The sequence below is a fragment of the Neomonachus schauinslandi genome, chromosome 16, assembly GCF_002201575.2.
Source record: "Neomonachus schauinslandi chromosome 16, ASM220157v2, whole genome shotgun sequence".
NCBI classification, from domain to species: domain Eukaryota; kingdom Metazoa; phylum Chordata; class Mammalia; order Carnivora; family Phocidae; genus Neomonachus; species Neomonachus schauinslandi.
In genome coordinates, this window is record NC_058418.1 from 55,373,089 (window position 1) to 55,391,238 (window position 18,150).

General features: G+C 42.9%; 1 protein-coding gene across 1 annotated transcript in view; it reads left to right on the forward strand.

Moving 5' to 3' along the window:
- The window catches only part of USP10 (ubiquitin specific peptidase 10), a 75,386-nt gene that overhangs the window by 17,333 nt on the left and 39,903 nt on the right, over nt 1-18,150 (forward strand). The window contains exon 2 of the mRNA XM_021705692.2: nt 17,196-17,264. Coding sequence (XP_021561367.1) covers nt 17,196-17,264 — 69 coding nt within the window. The remainder of the gene's footprint in view (nt 1-17,195; nt 17,265-18,150) is intronic.

The following is an 18,150-nucleotide window of genomic DNA, read 5'->3' on the forward strand; positions in this document are numbered from 1 at the left end:
CTTTGACGCTGAACTGTGCCTCCAGTTTGGATGATAAATGGTTACCTGACTTAAAGTAGGAGTTCAGAGCTACGTGATGGTGGTATACAGGACGCAGTGCTTACCTTAGAGTAGGATCCTGGGATTAAATGAAATACAGCAGTACTTCTCAAACCTAAACTACAGAAAGAATCAGCTGGGGATCTTTTTGATGGAACATTTGGCTGCAGTAGGTGTGAGTTGGGGCTCCAGAGCTGCATAAGCTCTTGAGTGATACCCTTGTTACTGTCCTGGGAACCACCCTTTGAGTAGCAGGGTAGGATAGGACATTAGGAGTGTCAGAGGGTCTCTAAAGTCCCTGGAATCATATGCAAAAATGTGGGTGTGTGCATTCTTCAGGGAGTGGGCCTAATTTGCTTACATCAGATTTTCAGGGGCTCTGCTACCACCCCAAAACAGTTAGAAATCAGTGCCTTTTAGAAATAATGTAATGATGAGATGACATCTATACATTAAATGCCTTTAAGGCAGTGCCTAACTCATGAGAGTAATCCAGAATGCGTTAGGTATCTGTCTTCCTTCCCTCCCTCTCCTCCTCCCACGGCCAAGTTCTTTGAGGCAGGAAACATTGCTTAAACATTTAAAATAACTTTTTATTATCTTCTGTACTATTAGTGCTCAACAAAAAACTGTTTAGTTTGGTGACAAACTCTTTTAGGAGTGTTAGCCGTCCTGATGGCATTTGAGGGTCCCTTGTGTGTCAGCTATTTTACTAGGTGTTGAGAGGCTGCCGTTTGATCTTGCAGGTAGCCAGGCGTGGAGGGAGGGTCATCAGGGCTTGGGTTGGATAGTAACAGAAACAGCAGGATTGAAGAGATGAATCATATTTTTATAATCTTACTGTTGAGGTGTAATGTATGTTCAAAAAGGTGCTACTCCTGCCTTTGATTCGTTGAGATACTGTTCTCTTGGTCTCCGTGGTGTGGGATGTTGGTAGGCATCAATTAGAATGCTGCTTTCACTTCATGTAGTTGCTTGTTCTTGCCAAGTAGAGCTTTCTGAACATTTTGATACTTTGTTCATTGTCCCAGAAATTTGAGATGGAAAGGGTACCTGACTTAAGATAATCTTCAAAGTTTCTCATCTAGGAGGTTGGCAGAACAATGAAGTATGCCATTGGCATAAGTGTAGAAGCTGGTTTTGAGAAAATAATGGGCCTTTTGAATTTAAGGTTAAACAAGAACATAAAAGTGAAGTGCTGTGGGGCTGGCAGCCTGGAAAATGGAACTGCAATATGATTGAGCAGTCCACATGGAAGATGTGAATTTGGACTTCACCAACAGAGTTGAAGCTGGGAGAGCAGGAGAACTTCTCGTGGGGGATATTGAGGGGCCAGCCGAAAGAAGAGGAGGGAGTGGTGGGAGGCAGAGTCCAGTCTTGCAGGGTGTGGGAGCCACTGGCAGAGTATATGTGTGAGAGAGAGCTCTTGATGTTAACAGATTGATGCTTGACGGAGAGGCGGGCTAGCTGGAGAGTGTAAGAGGATGCTGGATTGGATGGGAGGTTATTTCTGAAAAAGCAGAGTATTGGAGGTGAGTGTTAGATTTCATTTAGTTAAGAGCAAGTGGAAATGAGCTCAGTTATGAAAGAATTGTCTTTGGGATGCTTGGGTGGCTCAGTCAGTTGAGCATCTGCCTTTGGCTCAGGTCATGATCCTAGGGTCCTGGGATTGAGTCCCACATGGGGCTCCCTGCTTAGCCGGGAGCCTGCTTCTCCCTCTGCCTGCCCTTCCCCTTGCTTGTACCTCTCTCTCTAACAAATAAATAAATAACATCTTAAAAAAAAAAAAAGAAAAAGAATTGTCTTCATGGAAAAGATGTGTCTAAAAAGTTGCATGGGGGGCACCTGGCTGGCTCAGTGGGTTGAGCATCTGACTCTTGGTTGCGGCTCAGGTTGCGATCTCCTTCGGGTTTATGAGATCGAGCCCCACCAGCATAGGGCTCTGCACTCAGAAAGGAATCTGCTTGAGATTCTTTCCCCCTCCCTCTCCTTCCCTTTGCTCAAACGCACTCTCTCTCAAATAAATAAAAATTTTAAAAAGTTGCATGGGAGTGGAATTTTTTTTATTTATTTCCAGTTGCATGATAGTTTTTCTTCTGATTGACATTTAGCTTTGTTGCCTTTAAGTTGTTAGTGATCAGTAAACCCTTAAAAGCACTAAGAGTTCCCATTTTATTTTGTTATTTTTTATTTTAAGATTTTCTTTATTTATGAGAGTGCGTGTATGTGAGCTTGAGTGTGGAGAGGGGCAGAGGAAGAGGGAGAAGCAGACTCTCTGCTGAGCAGGGAGCCTGATGCGGGGCTTGATCCCAGGACCCTGGGATCATAACCCGAGCCAAAGGCAGACACTTAATCAACTGAACTACCCAGGTGCCCCAAGAGTTCCTTTTTTTTTTTTTTTTTAAAGATTTTATTTATTTATTTGACAGAGGCACAGCGAGAGAGGGAACACAAGCAGGGGGAGTGGGAGAGGGAGAAGCAGGCTTCCCGCCGAGCAGGGAGCCCGATGTGGGGCTCGATCCCAGGACCCTAGGATCATGACCTGAGCCGAAGGCAGACGCTTAACGACTGAGCCACCCAGGCGCCCCAAGAGTTCCCATTTTAAAAACATCTGCCCTGGTTGTTGTTCATCAAGCAGTAGGTCCTCTTATAAAGTGAATAATCATTTCAAATGGTTTCATAGTTGCTTCTGTCTGGTTTGGGGGTATAACTGAGTGGCAGAGTAGCTCTGCTCACCTTTCTTCCTGTTGTCTGCTTAATTTCTCCCACCCCTCAATTGCCTATAGTGGTAGAGCTTTTTCTTAGGTTACAGGAACACCCCTGTACAGTGATTCTGAACCCTAACTGCACATCAGAATTATACAGAAAGTGTTTAAAATGTTGAGTGAAGCCTGGGCGCGCCCTTACCCCCACTGAACTCTGAATTTTTGCAGCTATGACCTGAGGATCCTCAGGTGATTCTAGGGGGTAGCCTGGGCTGAACATCACTGCCATAGGCCTTTGACCTGCATAGCTGACCCTGCTTCCCTGCTAGGTGAGCCCCCCTTCCCCCAGGTTGGTTTTCTACTTCTGTATGGGAAACAGTATTGTGAGCTAATTGGGTGAAATACCTCTTTTACAGGATACTCAAGTTTCGAGCTGCACATATTTACCGTAAGGGGGACTTTCTGAAGTCTCAGGTTTCGTTTTCTCTAATAAAAGATTTTTAGGGGCCCCTGGGTGGCATAGTCAGTTGAACGTCCTCGACTCTTGGTTTTGGCTCAGGTCATGATCTCAGGGTTGTGAGGTCAAGCCCAATGTCCGGCTCCGTGCTCAACGCAGAGTCTGCTTGAGGTTCTTTCTTCCTCTCCCACTCGTGTGTGCTTGCTCACTCTTTCTCTAAAATAAATAAATCTTAAAAGATTTTTAATCATAACAGTGAACTTAAATACATAATTCAGGAATGAAGTTCAGCCTGTTGTTTTGGCTGGTAAAGTAAACTATTTCTGCATAGTTGCAATCTTCGTTTTCAGCAGATCATGAGGTGGAAGTAAAGCTGAAAAGGCAAGTGGACGGCTTCCTCAGTGGGCTTGGCTGGCCTTAGCTGTCAGCACTGTATTTGTGTTCTTAATTTAGCAGCTTTTACTGCTTGGACCAACTCTTCTTCTAAGTAACTTTGGTCTTCATTAACAAACAAAGTGACTCATTTAGGGGAACATGGGGAAGTTTTGGGAGCCATAGAAAGGGTTGAAGGTATCTTCCTTCCTCTGGAGGTATGGGATACAGGGGTCTAAGTTTGGCAGCTCTAGATCTTGCAAGGTATTAAGAAACCATTGGCAATGGCCAGCAAATTGAAGAAAGTCAGTATGTAGTAACACTGCTTTTTTCCAGATGTGTTTAAACTTGAAGCTCTGGTTTAGTGATGCACTTTCCTTTCTGGCAGGTGGCCTTTGGTAGCCCAGCTTCTGTTTCATATTTCATTAAGTGAAAAATCCTGTAGAACAGATGCACTTACAAGTTTCTTCCCATGTAGCACTCTGTTTAATGAAACACTTGAGGTTTGACTCAGTGTTATTGGCAGTAATTGTCTGTGTGTCGTGTGGGGTTTAAGTAGGTGGTTGGGGATCTAGGCACTTAGAAAAGCCGAGCTGGGCCAGAACAATCTGAGGTGTAGTGATTGGGGAACCACAGGAGTGGGCACCCTTATGGTGACAACGGGCAGCAAAATACAGGTATCATGCACAGTATCGTGGGTGCTTCTGAATGCTACCAGTAAGAGTCTTTGGACCGAGGAACGTGAAATCTTTAAAGAAAATCCCAGTGCATGGATGTTTACAGACAGAGTATTTAAGATTACTCCTTATGTAAATGAAAGATTAATGCTGTGGTCTTTGGTCTTCAAGAGCTGCTTTGATAATAGAGCTGCCCCAACCACCTTATTTGTAGGTGTGCACTGATTGTGCATCGATTTTTAAAAATCAACCATTTTGAGGTATAATTTAATACAATAAGTGTATGCAAAATTTTAAGGTTTCAGTTTGAGCTTTGATCAATACATGCCAAGGTAACTACTCCCACAATCAGTCTGTTGCCCCAAAAGTTCCCTCCTGCCCCTTTGCCATGAATCTCTACCCCTGTAACCAGGCAGATCCTGATCTGCTGTCATTCGAGGCTGTTCCCCTTTTCTAGAATTTTGTGGAGGTGGAATTATATGGCGTGTACTCTTCTCTCTGACTTCTCTCACTCTGCATAACATTTTGAGATTCGTCCATACTGTAAGAATTCTCTCCCTTTCAGTGTGGAGTAGTATTTCATCACATGGCTGTACCACAGTTTCTTTCTTCACCTCTTGATGCACATTTCTTGTTCTGGTGTTTGTTATGATTGAAGCTGTGGTCTGTATTCATGTGCAAGTCTTCAGTGGATGTAGGTTTTCAATTCTTGTGGGGAAACTTCCTGGAAGTGGAATTGTTGGGTCACGTGGTAAGTGTGTGTTTTATTTTATAGGAAGCTGCCAGGTTTCTCCAAAGTGTCTGTGTTGTTTGACTCCTGCACCAGCAATCATGAAAATCCCCCTTCTTCTATATCCTCACCTGCACTTGGTATTGTCAGTCTTGTTAATTTTATTGTGCATCAGTTCAAAAGGGAAGAATTTTTTTGTCCACGAGAACAAGATTCCACATTGATTACAGAAAAGTGAATCTGAGTGCAGATAGGTGGTTCTTAGTGAAATATGTTTTTTTAAAAAAGTTTGAGCCAAAAAGAGAGGGGCAGTAAAGACTGGGAGAGTCTGGACACAGGGGACTTGTTGGTAGGCAAGGATAGTAGGGCTAGGGAATGAAACTGGATTTTTATTTTTTATTTAAAGATTTTTATTTATTTGACCGAGAGAGACACAGCGGAACACAAGCAGGGTACAGAGGGAGAGGGAGAAGCAGGCCTCCCGTGGAGCAGGGAGCCCGATGTGGGGCTCGATCCCAGGACCCTGGGACCATGACCCAAGCTGAAGGCAGTCGCTTAACTGACTGAGCCACCCAGGCACCCCTGAAACTGGATTTTTAAAAGGTTGACCTGCCCTGATACTTTTTGATCACATCTATGGTTTGTTTTACCCTTTTTTTCCCTTCTGGATTTAAAATGTGAAAGTTGATTTTTCTTTAGTTTGGGAGACCACATGGTAATTGTGAATGATTTTCCTCTGGGTCAGAATACATGGTCTTAATAAGTTTTCTGTAAGGCTTAATTCAGATTGTCTTGATTATGTTAAATGTTATATTTAAATATTAAAGATTATGTCTTGGTTATATTTAAAGATTATATTTAAAAGTGAAAATTGTTCTTCTGGCTGGAACATCTCTGATATTAAAAACAGGAGAACAAAAACCAGTCAGAGCAGTCCAGGTGATTAGATGGCACTGCCTTGTGGGAAGTTTCCTGATGTGGAGAATGGGGAGGCTGTTATTCCCTATCCCTAGAACTTAAATTTGCTGTAGGGTTTTCTCTCCATCTTCCTCTTCCTGAATTCACTTGTTCAGCAAGGCTTTTTTGAGCACCTACTATATGCCAAGTACTGCATTAACTGCTGGCGATACAAAGATGAATTTAACTGGGTTCCTGTTCTTCAAAAAAAACAAAACAAAACAAAACACAAACCTTTATGGGGACATAATATATCTGCAGTGAATTTCACCCTTTTAAAGTATATATGATGAATCTTAACAAATGCACACATTTGTGTAATTACCTCCACAGGTAAGATACCTGTCAACCCTTTCTCTGGCTCCCAGAACTTCCCCTTGTACTCCCTGCAGCCTGTCTTCTCATTCACCCTGGGCCCCAGCAAAGGTACAACTACTGCTAAAGGTCCTTGTTTATTGGTGTTCTGCCTGTTTCCCCTTATCTTCTCTCTTTTTTTTTTTCCTTCCCTTCTTCCTGCCTCTCTTCCATACCTTCCTTCCTAGATTAGCACCTAGGTGATTGTAATGAAAATTGAAGTAGGTGGAATCTTAAGCTTCTGCCAGAGCTATCCTAGATAACATGGACTAAATTCACTCCCTAATAATTTATCAGGTCTTTTCCATGTGATAAAAATTCTAGAGAGCAAGTTATTGTATAATGTGGACTCTTTATCTTGCTATTTGTATTAGTTTAGAGCAAAGCAAGTTAAAATTTAACTGCCTTTATGTGAAGTAACTAACTCTAATGTAGACATAGGACTGGAAAGTTGGTAAAAAATGGATTTCTGTTAGATGCATCATGTTTTCTAATTTGGAAATGCATTTGGTGGGGACAACTTTTAGCTCAGAATCTCCATGAAAGCACTCAGAGAGTGTACAGCCAACCCATTACAGATCCCGCTTCGGAAGGTGAGAGGCGCTCTTCTGATAGGACTTTAGTAGTCACATAAAATACACAAACCACATGAAACTGACACTGCATTGTGCTCTTTTGATGCTTGAAATGTAAGAAGAGGGTACTGCCTGTAGGAGTGGCTTTGTAACACAGTCTGTCCGTTCTGTCCCCTTCTCGGGACCCTTCTGCTCCAACCCGGTCCATTAAGGATCAAGCATTCCTCTGCCTCCCTCTTTGTCTGCTTTTGCCCCTTGTAACACGCACTGCAACTTGCAGTCCACTCGCGCTGTGACAAAACTGTTAATGTCGTGGTGTCCTGAACCCTGTGTCTGTTTTGTTCAGTTTCTTCTTATAACCTAGCACAGCTCAGTGCGGATAGTCGGTGCTCAGGACATATGGTTAAATCAATGAAATTCCTGCTGTGCATCGACTGCCCAAACAGTGTCATCTCCACGTATCCCCATACCACCCACACCACTTTGTAGAGTTGAAAGTGTGCTGTGACCGACCGCTCAGTAGATGTCAGTTAGCATCCATCAAGGAGGAGGCATGATCAGTAAAGTTTAGTAAAGGGGCACCTGGGTGGCTCAGTTGGTTAAGTGTCTGCCTTCAGTTCAGGTCATGGTCCCGGGGTCCTGGGATCAAGCCCCACGTCGGGCTCCCTGCTTCTCTCTCTTCCTCTGCCCCTCTTCCCACTTGTGCGAGTGCTTGCTCTCTCTCTCTCAAATAAATAAATAAAAAACTTAAAAAAAAGTTTAGTAAAGAAATTATACTTTTTATGCAAGCATTGACCTTTATTTTACTTTATTGAGATATAGTTCACATACCATTGAATTCACCCATTTTAATAAGAATACATTTTAGTGGTTTTTAGCATGTTCACAGAGTTGTGTAACCACCACCACAGTCAATTTTAGAACATTTCGTCACTCCAAAAAGAAACCCCATATCCATTAGCAGTGACTTCCCATTTCCCCTTTCCGTGAACCCCCGACAACCACAATTTACTTTCTGTCTCTAGAAATTTGTCTCTGCTAGACATTTCGTATGAATGGAACGCTACAACTTGTGGTCCTGTCACGTGTGACTTCTTTTAATCAGTGTGATGTTTTCAGGCTTCATCCATGTGGTAGCATGGATTCGCCTGAGGACATTTCCAGACCCCTGCTTCTTTGTCCTTGTTAGATCCAGGAGATACTTTTGGAGCCAGGAGATACTTGGGAGAGCTCTGGAGGCCACCTAGTCCAGCACACCCTCATGTTAGAGATGAAATTAAGACTTAACCTCTCCCTCGGAACAGTTTGTTAGTTTCATCTTCTCTCCCAAATTCAGCTTTCTTGGGTTGGGAAATGAGGGAGAAGGAGACTTTGTGCCTCTCCGCCTCTTGTTGGCGGTGCCTGCTTCTGTCCTTCCATCCTGCGAGGCTTGACTTAGGCCTGGACGCCAGAGGTTGCCTGCCTGCTTGGGGAGGCTGAGGGACAGTGTGCATGCAGCCGCGCGTTCACGGAGCACTGCCTTGTATCTTCATTTTTTCCCACAGACGCTGATCCCCTATTTCCACTAGTCCTTTTGAAGGCAGAGAACAAGCTTTGGTGGTGCCCTGCATATGTATTGGTGCTTTTAGAGGGGAGGTTTACAAAGTTGGACTGGAGGCACGGTGTGCTGTGCTCCCGCGCCCCCTAGCGCTGCGCTGGAGTGCATGCGCCCCGTTTCTCCTGTCTGCGCTGCCACAGATCTGTGCAGAGCTGGCCGTGTGGCGGGGAACCTTCCCTGCGTGGAGATGGCACCATGGCTTTTCCTATAGCACGAACGTGGTATTTCCACGTTTGCCCAGCCCCTTGCCTGGGGTTTACAAGCCAGACCCTCTTAAGGGCCGTGGCCTCGGGTCTCCGGAAAACGAGATCCAGAGCAGCCACGTCCAGGGGCTGCGTTCCACAACGGTGTCTTGTCTCCGTCCTGTGTTGTGGGCTTGCCCCCTTTTCCTGAAGCACTTCTTAGATCTATTTTTATCATATTCTCTCTAGGATCAGAAAATAATCAAACATGCAAACATTGGGAGTTCTGAAAGCCTGAGCTGAAGGTAGTTGGAAGTGAGGGGAAGTCGGCTGTGTCCCTGGTGGTGGGCAAGAGCCTCTGCACCTCACTGGCTTGCGTCCCTAAGAGGGGTATGGAGAGGCTGACAGCCCTTGGGGCATGCCCCCTGACTGCATGCCTTTCCTCTGGGCATCATGGCTGCTGGGAAGGGAGAATTCCATTTTGCTTTCTTGTTTCTCCTCGTGACTCCGTTATTCAGCCAACTCTGGTGGGGGTTGCTTAAAACCTAGAGGGAGTTTCCAGCTTTGCCTTAGACAGTATTTGCTACAACTATTAGAAGAGTGAAATTATAAAGGACAATATAAACATTTTTGTAATGCAGTTGGACCGACAGAGGGACTTTAGGCACCTTCTTTTATCCTCACTGAACTCGTGGACGGAGTGAGCATCTGTCTGTGCTGGGCCCTACACTGGGCTTTGGAAATGCAAGAAAGAATGCACTTGTTCCTACTGTTTCTTCTCCCACGCAGACTCAGTTGTCCTGTTTTATCTTTCTGTGCTCTTATAGGACAAAAGTAATTCATGAGGTCGCTGGCATTTTCTTCCCCACTAAATTATAAATCCTGTGAAATCAGGCAGAATCATTTTTATCTTTTTAAACCCAGACTCCTATAGTATTTTTTCCCTAAAAAGACTTTAAAATACATTTATTAATAATCCTCCAGAGGAAGGAGAATGTCTCACACTCACATAAAGAGAGGATAAGGGTTTTGCTCACAACTGAGTATTTTCTGCTTTGGCTTTTTAAAAAAATACATTTCTTCATTTCTTTTTCTTTTTCTTTTTTAAAGATTTTATTTATTTATTTGACACACAGAGAGAGATCACAAGTAGGCAGACAGGCAGGCAGAGGGAGAGGGAGAAGCAGGTTCCTTGCTGAGCACAGAGCCTGATGTGGGGCTTGATGCCAGTACCCTGGGATCATGACCTGAGCCAAAGGCAGATGCTTAACCATCTGAACCACCCAGGCGTCCCAACATTTCTTCATTTCAAATTTACAGAATTTGCAAAAATAAAAATAGTATGAAGAACCCCCATTTACTCCTTTACCCAGATTGACCAGTTAAGATTTAACCCCCTTTGCGTAATCATTGGTGTATGCTTGAGTTCTCTCTTCACATACACACATATTCCCAAACTTTGCATACACACATGGACACATACTTTTTCCTCCACCCTCTAAGATTTGAGAGATTATGCACCATGATCTTTTACCCCCATACGCTTGAATGTATTTCCTAAGAATAGGAATATTCTCTTACATAACCACAGTAAGTCAGTTACCACTTTCGTAAATCTACACTGGTGCAGTACTTTTTTTTTTTTTTTTTTTAAAGATTTTATTTATTTATTTGAGACAGAGAGAATGAGATACAGAGAGCATGAGAGGGAGGAGGGTCAGAGGGAGAAGCAGACTCCCTGCCGAGCAGGGAGCCCGATGCGGGACTCGATCCAGGGACTCCAGGATCATGACCTGAGCCGAAGGCAGTCGCTTAACCAACTGAGCCACCCAGGCGCCCGTGGTGCAGTACTTTTTATAACCTACTGTCCATATTCTAATTTTGTCAGTTGACCTAATAATCTCCTATATAGCATTTCCCTCCAGGACGGGATGCAGTCTGGGGTCAGGCACTGCGTTTGCTTGTCACGTCTCTTTAGCTTGTCATCCGGGACGTTTCTACAGTCTTTCATAACTGACTTTTTTGAAGAACATAATCCTGCCCCTCTCTGTTTGGTCACGTTCTTCATTTTGCCAAACACCTAGAATAATTTGTGAGTGAAAATTAAGCAGGCTTTTGGAGAAGGAGGTGGTAGAACCTAAATGCGTAGTGGCAATGGGCTGTCCTGAACTTCTGTGACAGACGCTTCAGTGTCATAACACTGTGTGGCTTCAGCCTTTGGTCAGGCATATTTAGCTAAATACTTGTCAGTAAGATGCAGGGCAGCATATTCTATGTCCATGCACTGGGATTTGCTCTTGAATAAATATTTGGCCTTTGTCTTTGTAGTTTTTATCAGGATATTTAAAAAAAAAATTTTTTTTTTAAAGATTTTATTTATTTATTTGACAGAGACAGCGAGAGAGGGAACACAAGCAGGGGGAGTGGGAGAGGGAGAAGCAGGCTTCCCGCCGAGCAGGGAGCCCGATGTGGGGCTCGATCCCAGGACCCCGATGCGGGGCTCGATCCCAGGACCCCGGGATCATGACCTGAGCCGAAGGCAGACGCCTAATGACTGAGCCACCCAGGAGCCCCAGGATATTAAAAATACACATTTTTTTCTCTCCCATTGAATTTATGTTTTTTTAATTTGAACTTTTATTTTATAAGCAACTCTCCTATTTGCCTTTCTGGAACAGTGTGGATAATAAATGCTTATTCGTGGTAATGCTTCCTGTAGTCAGTTTTGAATGATGTAGATGATTTTGTTAAACACTGAAATGATGTCATAGCCTCAGAATTTTTATGGGATATTTTGTTAAATCGTTCCAAGTGAACATTTGAATGGTTACCAAAGAGGCATTCGTTACCGTGCCTAGAAAGAAAGAATTGTCTGTTTTGTTGCATGCACTGCGAAGGGTGCGAATTGGCTTTCAGGAAACTTTCCCTTGCCTGAGAGCCCAGGGGCTTGAGCTCTGCTGATCTGTGAGACTGAGCTCTGTCCTGCACTGTTCCTCCATTGCATTTGCCGTTCTGGTTAAGCATAAGCAGTATGTATGTACAGACACATAGGAAGAAGATCTGGGTCGTTTCTCTGCCATGAACATAAAGGGAATGCTTATTCTGTAGGAAGCAAATCCTAACCGAGCTCCCCGGGGAGGTGAGCACCTTGCACAAGCCCCCCGCCGTCCTTCGGCGCCGACTTCCCAGCAGTCCCCTCCGTCATCTTGGTCACAGAGCTGAAACGACCAGTGATACTGTGGAGGTGTAGCCGCTCACTTTCAAAGACTCGTGCATTTGAAGGGTTGAAAATCGGTCTGATTGTGGCTGGAGGATGTGATTCACGGGTCCTTTGATGGCCTTGTTTATTGACGCGTGCGAGCCGGCGTTCAGGAGATCCCATTGCGGTAACCGCAGCCCCAGCTAGCCATTTGTTGAGTGCTAAGTGATATTTTAGTGTTGCATAGTTGATAGTTAGCAGTTGCTTACGACGGCTTTTTTAGATTAAATGTTTTCATCAAGTCCTAATCTGTTGTCAGTGAGGTCTTGAAACGAACACAGGCCCAAATTTAGGTGCCGGCTTGTAATTTCTCTGCAAAATGGGTATCTTTGAATAGTTGTATAGTGATTTCTGAAGTAATTTTTTGAATAGATAAGTTATTTATATGGTTCAGAAGTAAGAATTCTGAACGAGAGACACACTAGGAATCTGGTGTGGTTGCACTGCCTCCACTTGGCTTTCCCTCGGGCTCCGGCTTTTCTTCCCTTTTATAGCCAGAGTGTTCTCTTTGGAGATTTTCTCCCCACCTGTACAGCAAGCTCTTCCACATTTTTCTCTGGTTAGATCTGTGATCAGATTGAGGGTATGCATCTGGTAGAGCAATGATTGGCATGAAGTTGTAATAAAAACACATTTAGGGGGCGTCTGGGTGGCTCCGTTGGTTGAGCATCTGACTCGATTTCAGCTCAGGTCATGATCTCAGGGTCCTAGGATCGAGCCCTGCGATGGGCTTCTTGCTCAGTGGGGTGTCTGCTTGAGGATTCTCTCTTCCCCTCCTCCTGCACTCTATATAAAATACATCTTAAAAAAATAAAAACACATTTAAAATCTATGGGGAAGTTTTCTTTCTTTTTTTTTTTTTTTAAGATTTTATTTATCCATTTGTCAGAGCACACGCACGAGCAGGGGGTGTGACAGGCAGAGGGAGAAGCAGGCTTCCCTGCTGAGCAAGGAGCCTGACTCGGAACTCACGATCCCAGGACCTTGGGATCATGACCTGAGCCTAAGGCAGATGCTTAACCGACTGAGCCACACGGGCGGCCTGAAAATTATTCAAATAATACTTTATTTAAAAAAAATTTTTTTTAAAGATTGTATTTACTTACTCGAGAGAACGAAAGAGAGATAGCAAGCAGAGAGAGAGAGGGAGAAGCAGACTCCCCACAGAGCAGGGAGCCCGATGCAGGGACTCTGTCCTAGGACTCTTGAGGCCATGACCCCAGCTGAAGGCAGATGCTTAACCCTCTGAGCCACCCAGGTGCGGGCACCCTCAAATAATACTTTAAAAATAAAGAAAGCCACTGGGTGGCTCAGTTGGTTGAGCATCTAACTCTTGATTTCAGCTTAGGTCATGATCTTTTTTTTTTTTAAAGATTTTATTTATTTATTTGAGAGAGAAAGAATGAGAGAGAGCGAGTACATGAGAGGGGGGAGGGTCAGAGGGAGAAGCAGACTCCCCACCGAGCAGGGAGCCCGATGCGGGACTCGATCCAGGGACTCCAGGATCATGACCTGAGCCGAAGGCAGTCGCTTAACCAACTGAGCCACCCAGGCGCCCAGGTCATGATCTTGGGGTCATGAGATCGAGCCCTGTATTGGGCTCTGCGGTAGGCATGGAGCCTGCTTGGGATTCTCTCTCTCTCTGTTTCTCTCTCTCTTAAAATAAATAAATAATGAATAAAGCAGTAAAAACAGTAAGACTGAAAGTAACAGAACCTTTTTCCTTGGAACCTTTCTGAGCATTGCCGTGGTTGGCGGTGAGGTTGCTCCCAGCCACCTGGTGCGGGGACGTGGCTCTCACAGGTCATACTGGGAGTTGCACCTCCTCTTTATTGACACAGTATTATTAAATAGTCCAGAATTTTAGTTCTCTTACTGCGCTACCCATATTTCTATTTTTAAGACTTTAGATTGTATGTGAACCGAAATAAGAATGTGTACTTAGAAGTGTCATTTAATTGAGCATTTTGTTTTTATTTTCAGACCCAGGAAGAAAATATGCCTCAAGAAAGTAACCTAATGATCCTGTCGAACCTTCCAGTTCTCATCCTTATATGTCTTCTCCACATTCTGAAATAAAATAGGGGTCCTTCTTTGTAAGAGAAGATAAAATGGATGTTTTTACTATTTATATTAAGTTAAGCACCAGGAATCCAGTTTCATGACTCTTACTATCTGCATTGGACTTCACAGCTGCAGTATCAGCAGTTTCTTGGGTCCTGCTTCTTTGTTTACAACTCTTGTATCTCTTGAATTCATTTTCTGGAATTCTTAAGCACCCATCCCCCAACAGAAAGGTGTGCGGATGTCAGAGAATTATTTCTCTTTTGTATTTGAGGAATAATCTTAACTGTAGAATAGAATTCTATGAAAACAAACAAAATGCTTAAGAATTATACAGACGTAATACCTTTTTCTTGGAAATTTAAAAACATTGCTTCATTGCTTTATAGTTTTGTTGATTCTGCTGTTAAGACCTGCTGAGTTTTTAAATTTAGTAATTTAAATTGAATAACTTTCTGATGTGCACGAACACTTCCTTGTTCTCTGATAGCACTCTCCCCCACCCTTTTTTAAATAAGTAGGCTCTATGCCCAACACAGCTCAAACTCACAACCCTGAGATCAAGAGTAGCATGCTCTTCCGACTGAGCCAGCCAGGTGTCCCTCCTAGCTCCTTTGTCATGGCCATCTGGGTTTATTTCATCGGCCAGAATCTCTGGAAGGATACAAATTAGAATTTCTTTGCTTTCTCTTCTTTTTCCTGTCTTTGCTGCATTGACTCAATTTTAAGAGTAATTCTATTCATTCATTGTCCTCCCATGTCCATTCCTGTATGGGGACTGAAATCTTGAGTGTTTTAGCGGGTTGTGTGTTTCCTTGGCAATTAAGATGGTTACTGTTTTTCCAACAGGCTTCCCCTGTGAATATTTCATCACCCTGAAAAGTTTTCTTGTGCCTCTTTGTGATCAGCCCTTCCCCAGCCTTTGACAGCCACTGATCTGTTTTCTGTCCTTATGGTTTTGCTATAGAATGTTACATAAATGTAACTATACCACATGTAGCTTTTTATAGTCGGACTTCTTTCCCTTAGCATGACGCTCTTGAGAGCCGTTGAGTAGCATTTCTTTTTATAGATGTACCACATTCACCTCTTGATGGACATTTGGGTTGTTTTTAGTGATTATGAATAGAGCTGCTGTAAACATCAGCATACAGGTTTTTTCATGGACATAGGTCTTTCTTTCTCTTGGGTGAGTGAGTGGGTGTGGGATAACTTGGTAGTAAACTGCCAAACTCTTTCCCAGAGTGGCTGTACCGTTCTGCATCTTTGTCAGCCATGCAGAAAGTTTCCGTCCTTCCTTATCCTCGTCAGCATTTGGTATTGTTGGGAATATTTTCTCCCAGTTTATGGTTTGTCTTTTCCTTTCCTGCTGAGTGAATTTTGAAGTGTATGTAGACTTCGAGATCTCTGCAGCAGGGCTGTAAAGGAAGGCGGGTCAGCCATGTCGTTTCTTCACCCCACCCTTCCTTCCGCTTCCCTTTCACTGAAGGATACCGTCCCTTCCGTAGCTTGCTATTACACTGACCACACTTAATACAGGCTTTGTTCCCTGGTGTTGGAAATGATAAGAGGGTCTGAGTTCACAGTGAAAGTATTGCAGACGAGGATTTCTAAATTGCTTTGGGACTCTGCTTATTTTCACCGTTACTATCAATGGACAGTTTCCTTGTGGATTTTTACGAGTATGTATGAGTATTATGTGATGGTGTTCCTGTTTTTAATACATATTTGCAGTGTTGCTAGCTATTGCCGAAGAGCCCTCCAGCAGTATTTTCCCTTGAAATATTCGTGTGTTGGGGCACCTGGGCAGCTGAGTCATTGAGTGTCTGACTCTTGGTTTAGGCTCAGGTTATGATCTCAGGGTCCTGAGATCGAACCCCCGTAGGGCTCTGTGTTCATCGGGGAGTCTGCTTGAGATTCTCTACCCTCCCCTTCTGCTCCTCCCCCTGCTCACTTGCACACTCTCTATAAAATTAATAAGTAAATAAAAAAAACTTAGAAGAAATATCAGTGAATTTTTTTTTTTTTTTAAAGATATATTAGAGAGAGAGAGTGTGCACACAGAGGGGGAGAGGGAGAATCCCAAGTGACTCCCCGCTGAGCTGGGAGCCCAACCTGGGGCTCGATCCTAGGACCCTGAGATCATGACCTGAGCTGAAATCAGGAGTCGGCCACATAACTGACTGTACCACCCAAGCAGTCCCTGGTGCAATCTTACTACTTACTTAGGCTGTGAGAGTTGGCATTTATTCACATTTACGATAATAATAGGCATTATCCAAATATGTAGTATGTAGTTACTGGTTATTTTTGAATCACATGCTTGTACATTTCCCTGCAGGTTACTCAGCCCCATTTGAGCAGAGGAGCCACAACTCTGCTTTCCATTTTTATCCCCAGTACTGATCATTGTGCATGGCATTAGTAGGCTCTAAATAATTATTGATTAGATGAATGAATAATTTAGTGAGCGGTTCTCTGCTGTAGAAATCTAGTCATACTGATTCTTGTCAATGACTTAGTTTTTAAAGCTCCAGGGAGAATATGAACTGCTAGGCACTTGCCAAAGTTGCTTCCATGCAGCTGAACCAGTTGTTTTTCCAGAAAGTCAATATTCAGAATTCTGGGAAGTGAGGGTTTACAACTAGACTTTGTCTGTTCAATAATATGTTTATCTATACATCATGTTTAAATGAAATTTCAGGATAAAAAGGTACATACATACATATCTTAAAGGTACATACATAACATACCTTAAAGATTGTTCATCAGGATCATTAACATTTTTCTCTTTTTGGATTACTCTATCTTCCCATGTGCAGCACGTTTTCTGCTTTCCAGTAGTGCGTGGGGCCGAGAGCACTGAAATGGAGGTAGTGAATGAGTCAGCGGAACGGGAAATGGGACACCTCATGGTGTCTGTGAGCCAGAAAGTTCTTCAGGCAGGACTCTGCTTACACATTTGGTGTACACAGTTGGCCTGTTTCAAAATAAGCTTTATCGATTTCAGTGTTCTCTGACAATTTATGGAAAAGACTAAGTAGTATTTTCTTGTTTGTAATTGGAAATCTCCATTTTGCAGACCCTTGATTTGTTTAATTAAGAAAGGGTCGTGGGGCTTCTGGCCTACACATTTCGTAGGATTGGCATAATATGTGGCATTTTCCCTGTAAGTATATAAATTGTGTATTTTATGTGATCAGTGACTTTTTTTTTTTCTATTCCAGTATATTTTTGGAGATTTTAGCCCTGATGAATTCAATCAGTTCTTTGTGACTCCTCGCTCTTCAGTTGAGGTAAGACAGAACATTTTATTGAGTATATGTGTAGGTATAATTAATGGCTATATTTTAGTTTTGATTTTTAAAATTTATGCTTTTTTGATAAATCCAATGTACAGAAAAGTACAGGGACTAACAGGAGAAATGCCCAAACCCACCAACCAGATTTGACTGATGTTGACATTTTGCTATATTTGTAAATAGCAAAACATCACAGATACAGTTGAAGCCTCCTTTGTACCCCTCTTCCATCTCATTCCTCTCCCTCCGCAGAAGTAACAACTCTGCTGAATTGGTATTGTTTACTGACTATGGTTTTCACCTTTTACTACATACATGGTTATCAGCAGATAGTAACATCATGTTTTATGTGGTTTAAATGATAAATGGTTTCATACTGAAGTTGACTCTTGAACAACGCAGGGGTTAGGAGCGCCAGCCCCAGTTCATTTGAAAATCTGTGTATAATTTTTGATTCCCCCAAAACTTAACTACTAATAGCCTAATGATGACCAGAAGCCTTACTGATAATATGAACAGTTGATTAGCACATTTTGTGTGTTATATAAGTATTACGTAGTTATTCTTAGAATAAGGTAAGCTAGAGAAAAGAAAATGTTAGGAAAATAGTAAGGAAGAGAAAATACATTTATAGTACTGTACTGTATTTATAGAAATAAATCTGCCTGTGAAGTGGACCTGCACAGTTGAAACCCATGTTGTTCAAGGGTCAACTGTATATTCATCATTTTGAGGTTTGTTTATTTCATACTAACATATTCTTTACATTTATCTATGCTCTTATGTTTTGTTTTTTGTTCTTCAATTTTAATTGCTAAGTACTGCTGATAGAACAGCTATCAACAGCTGTCACAGCTCATTTGGCTTTTTTCCTCTCGAG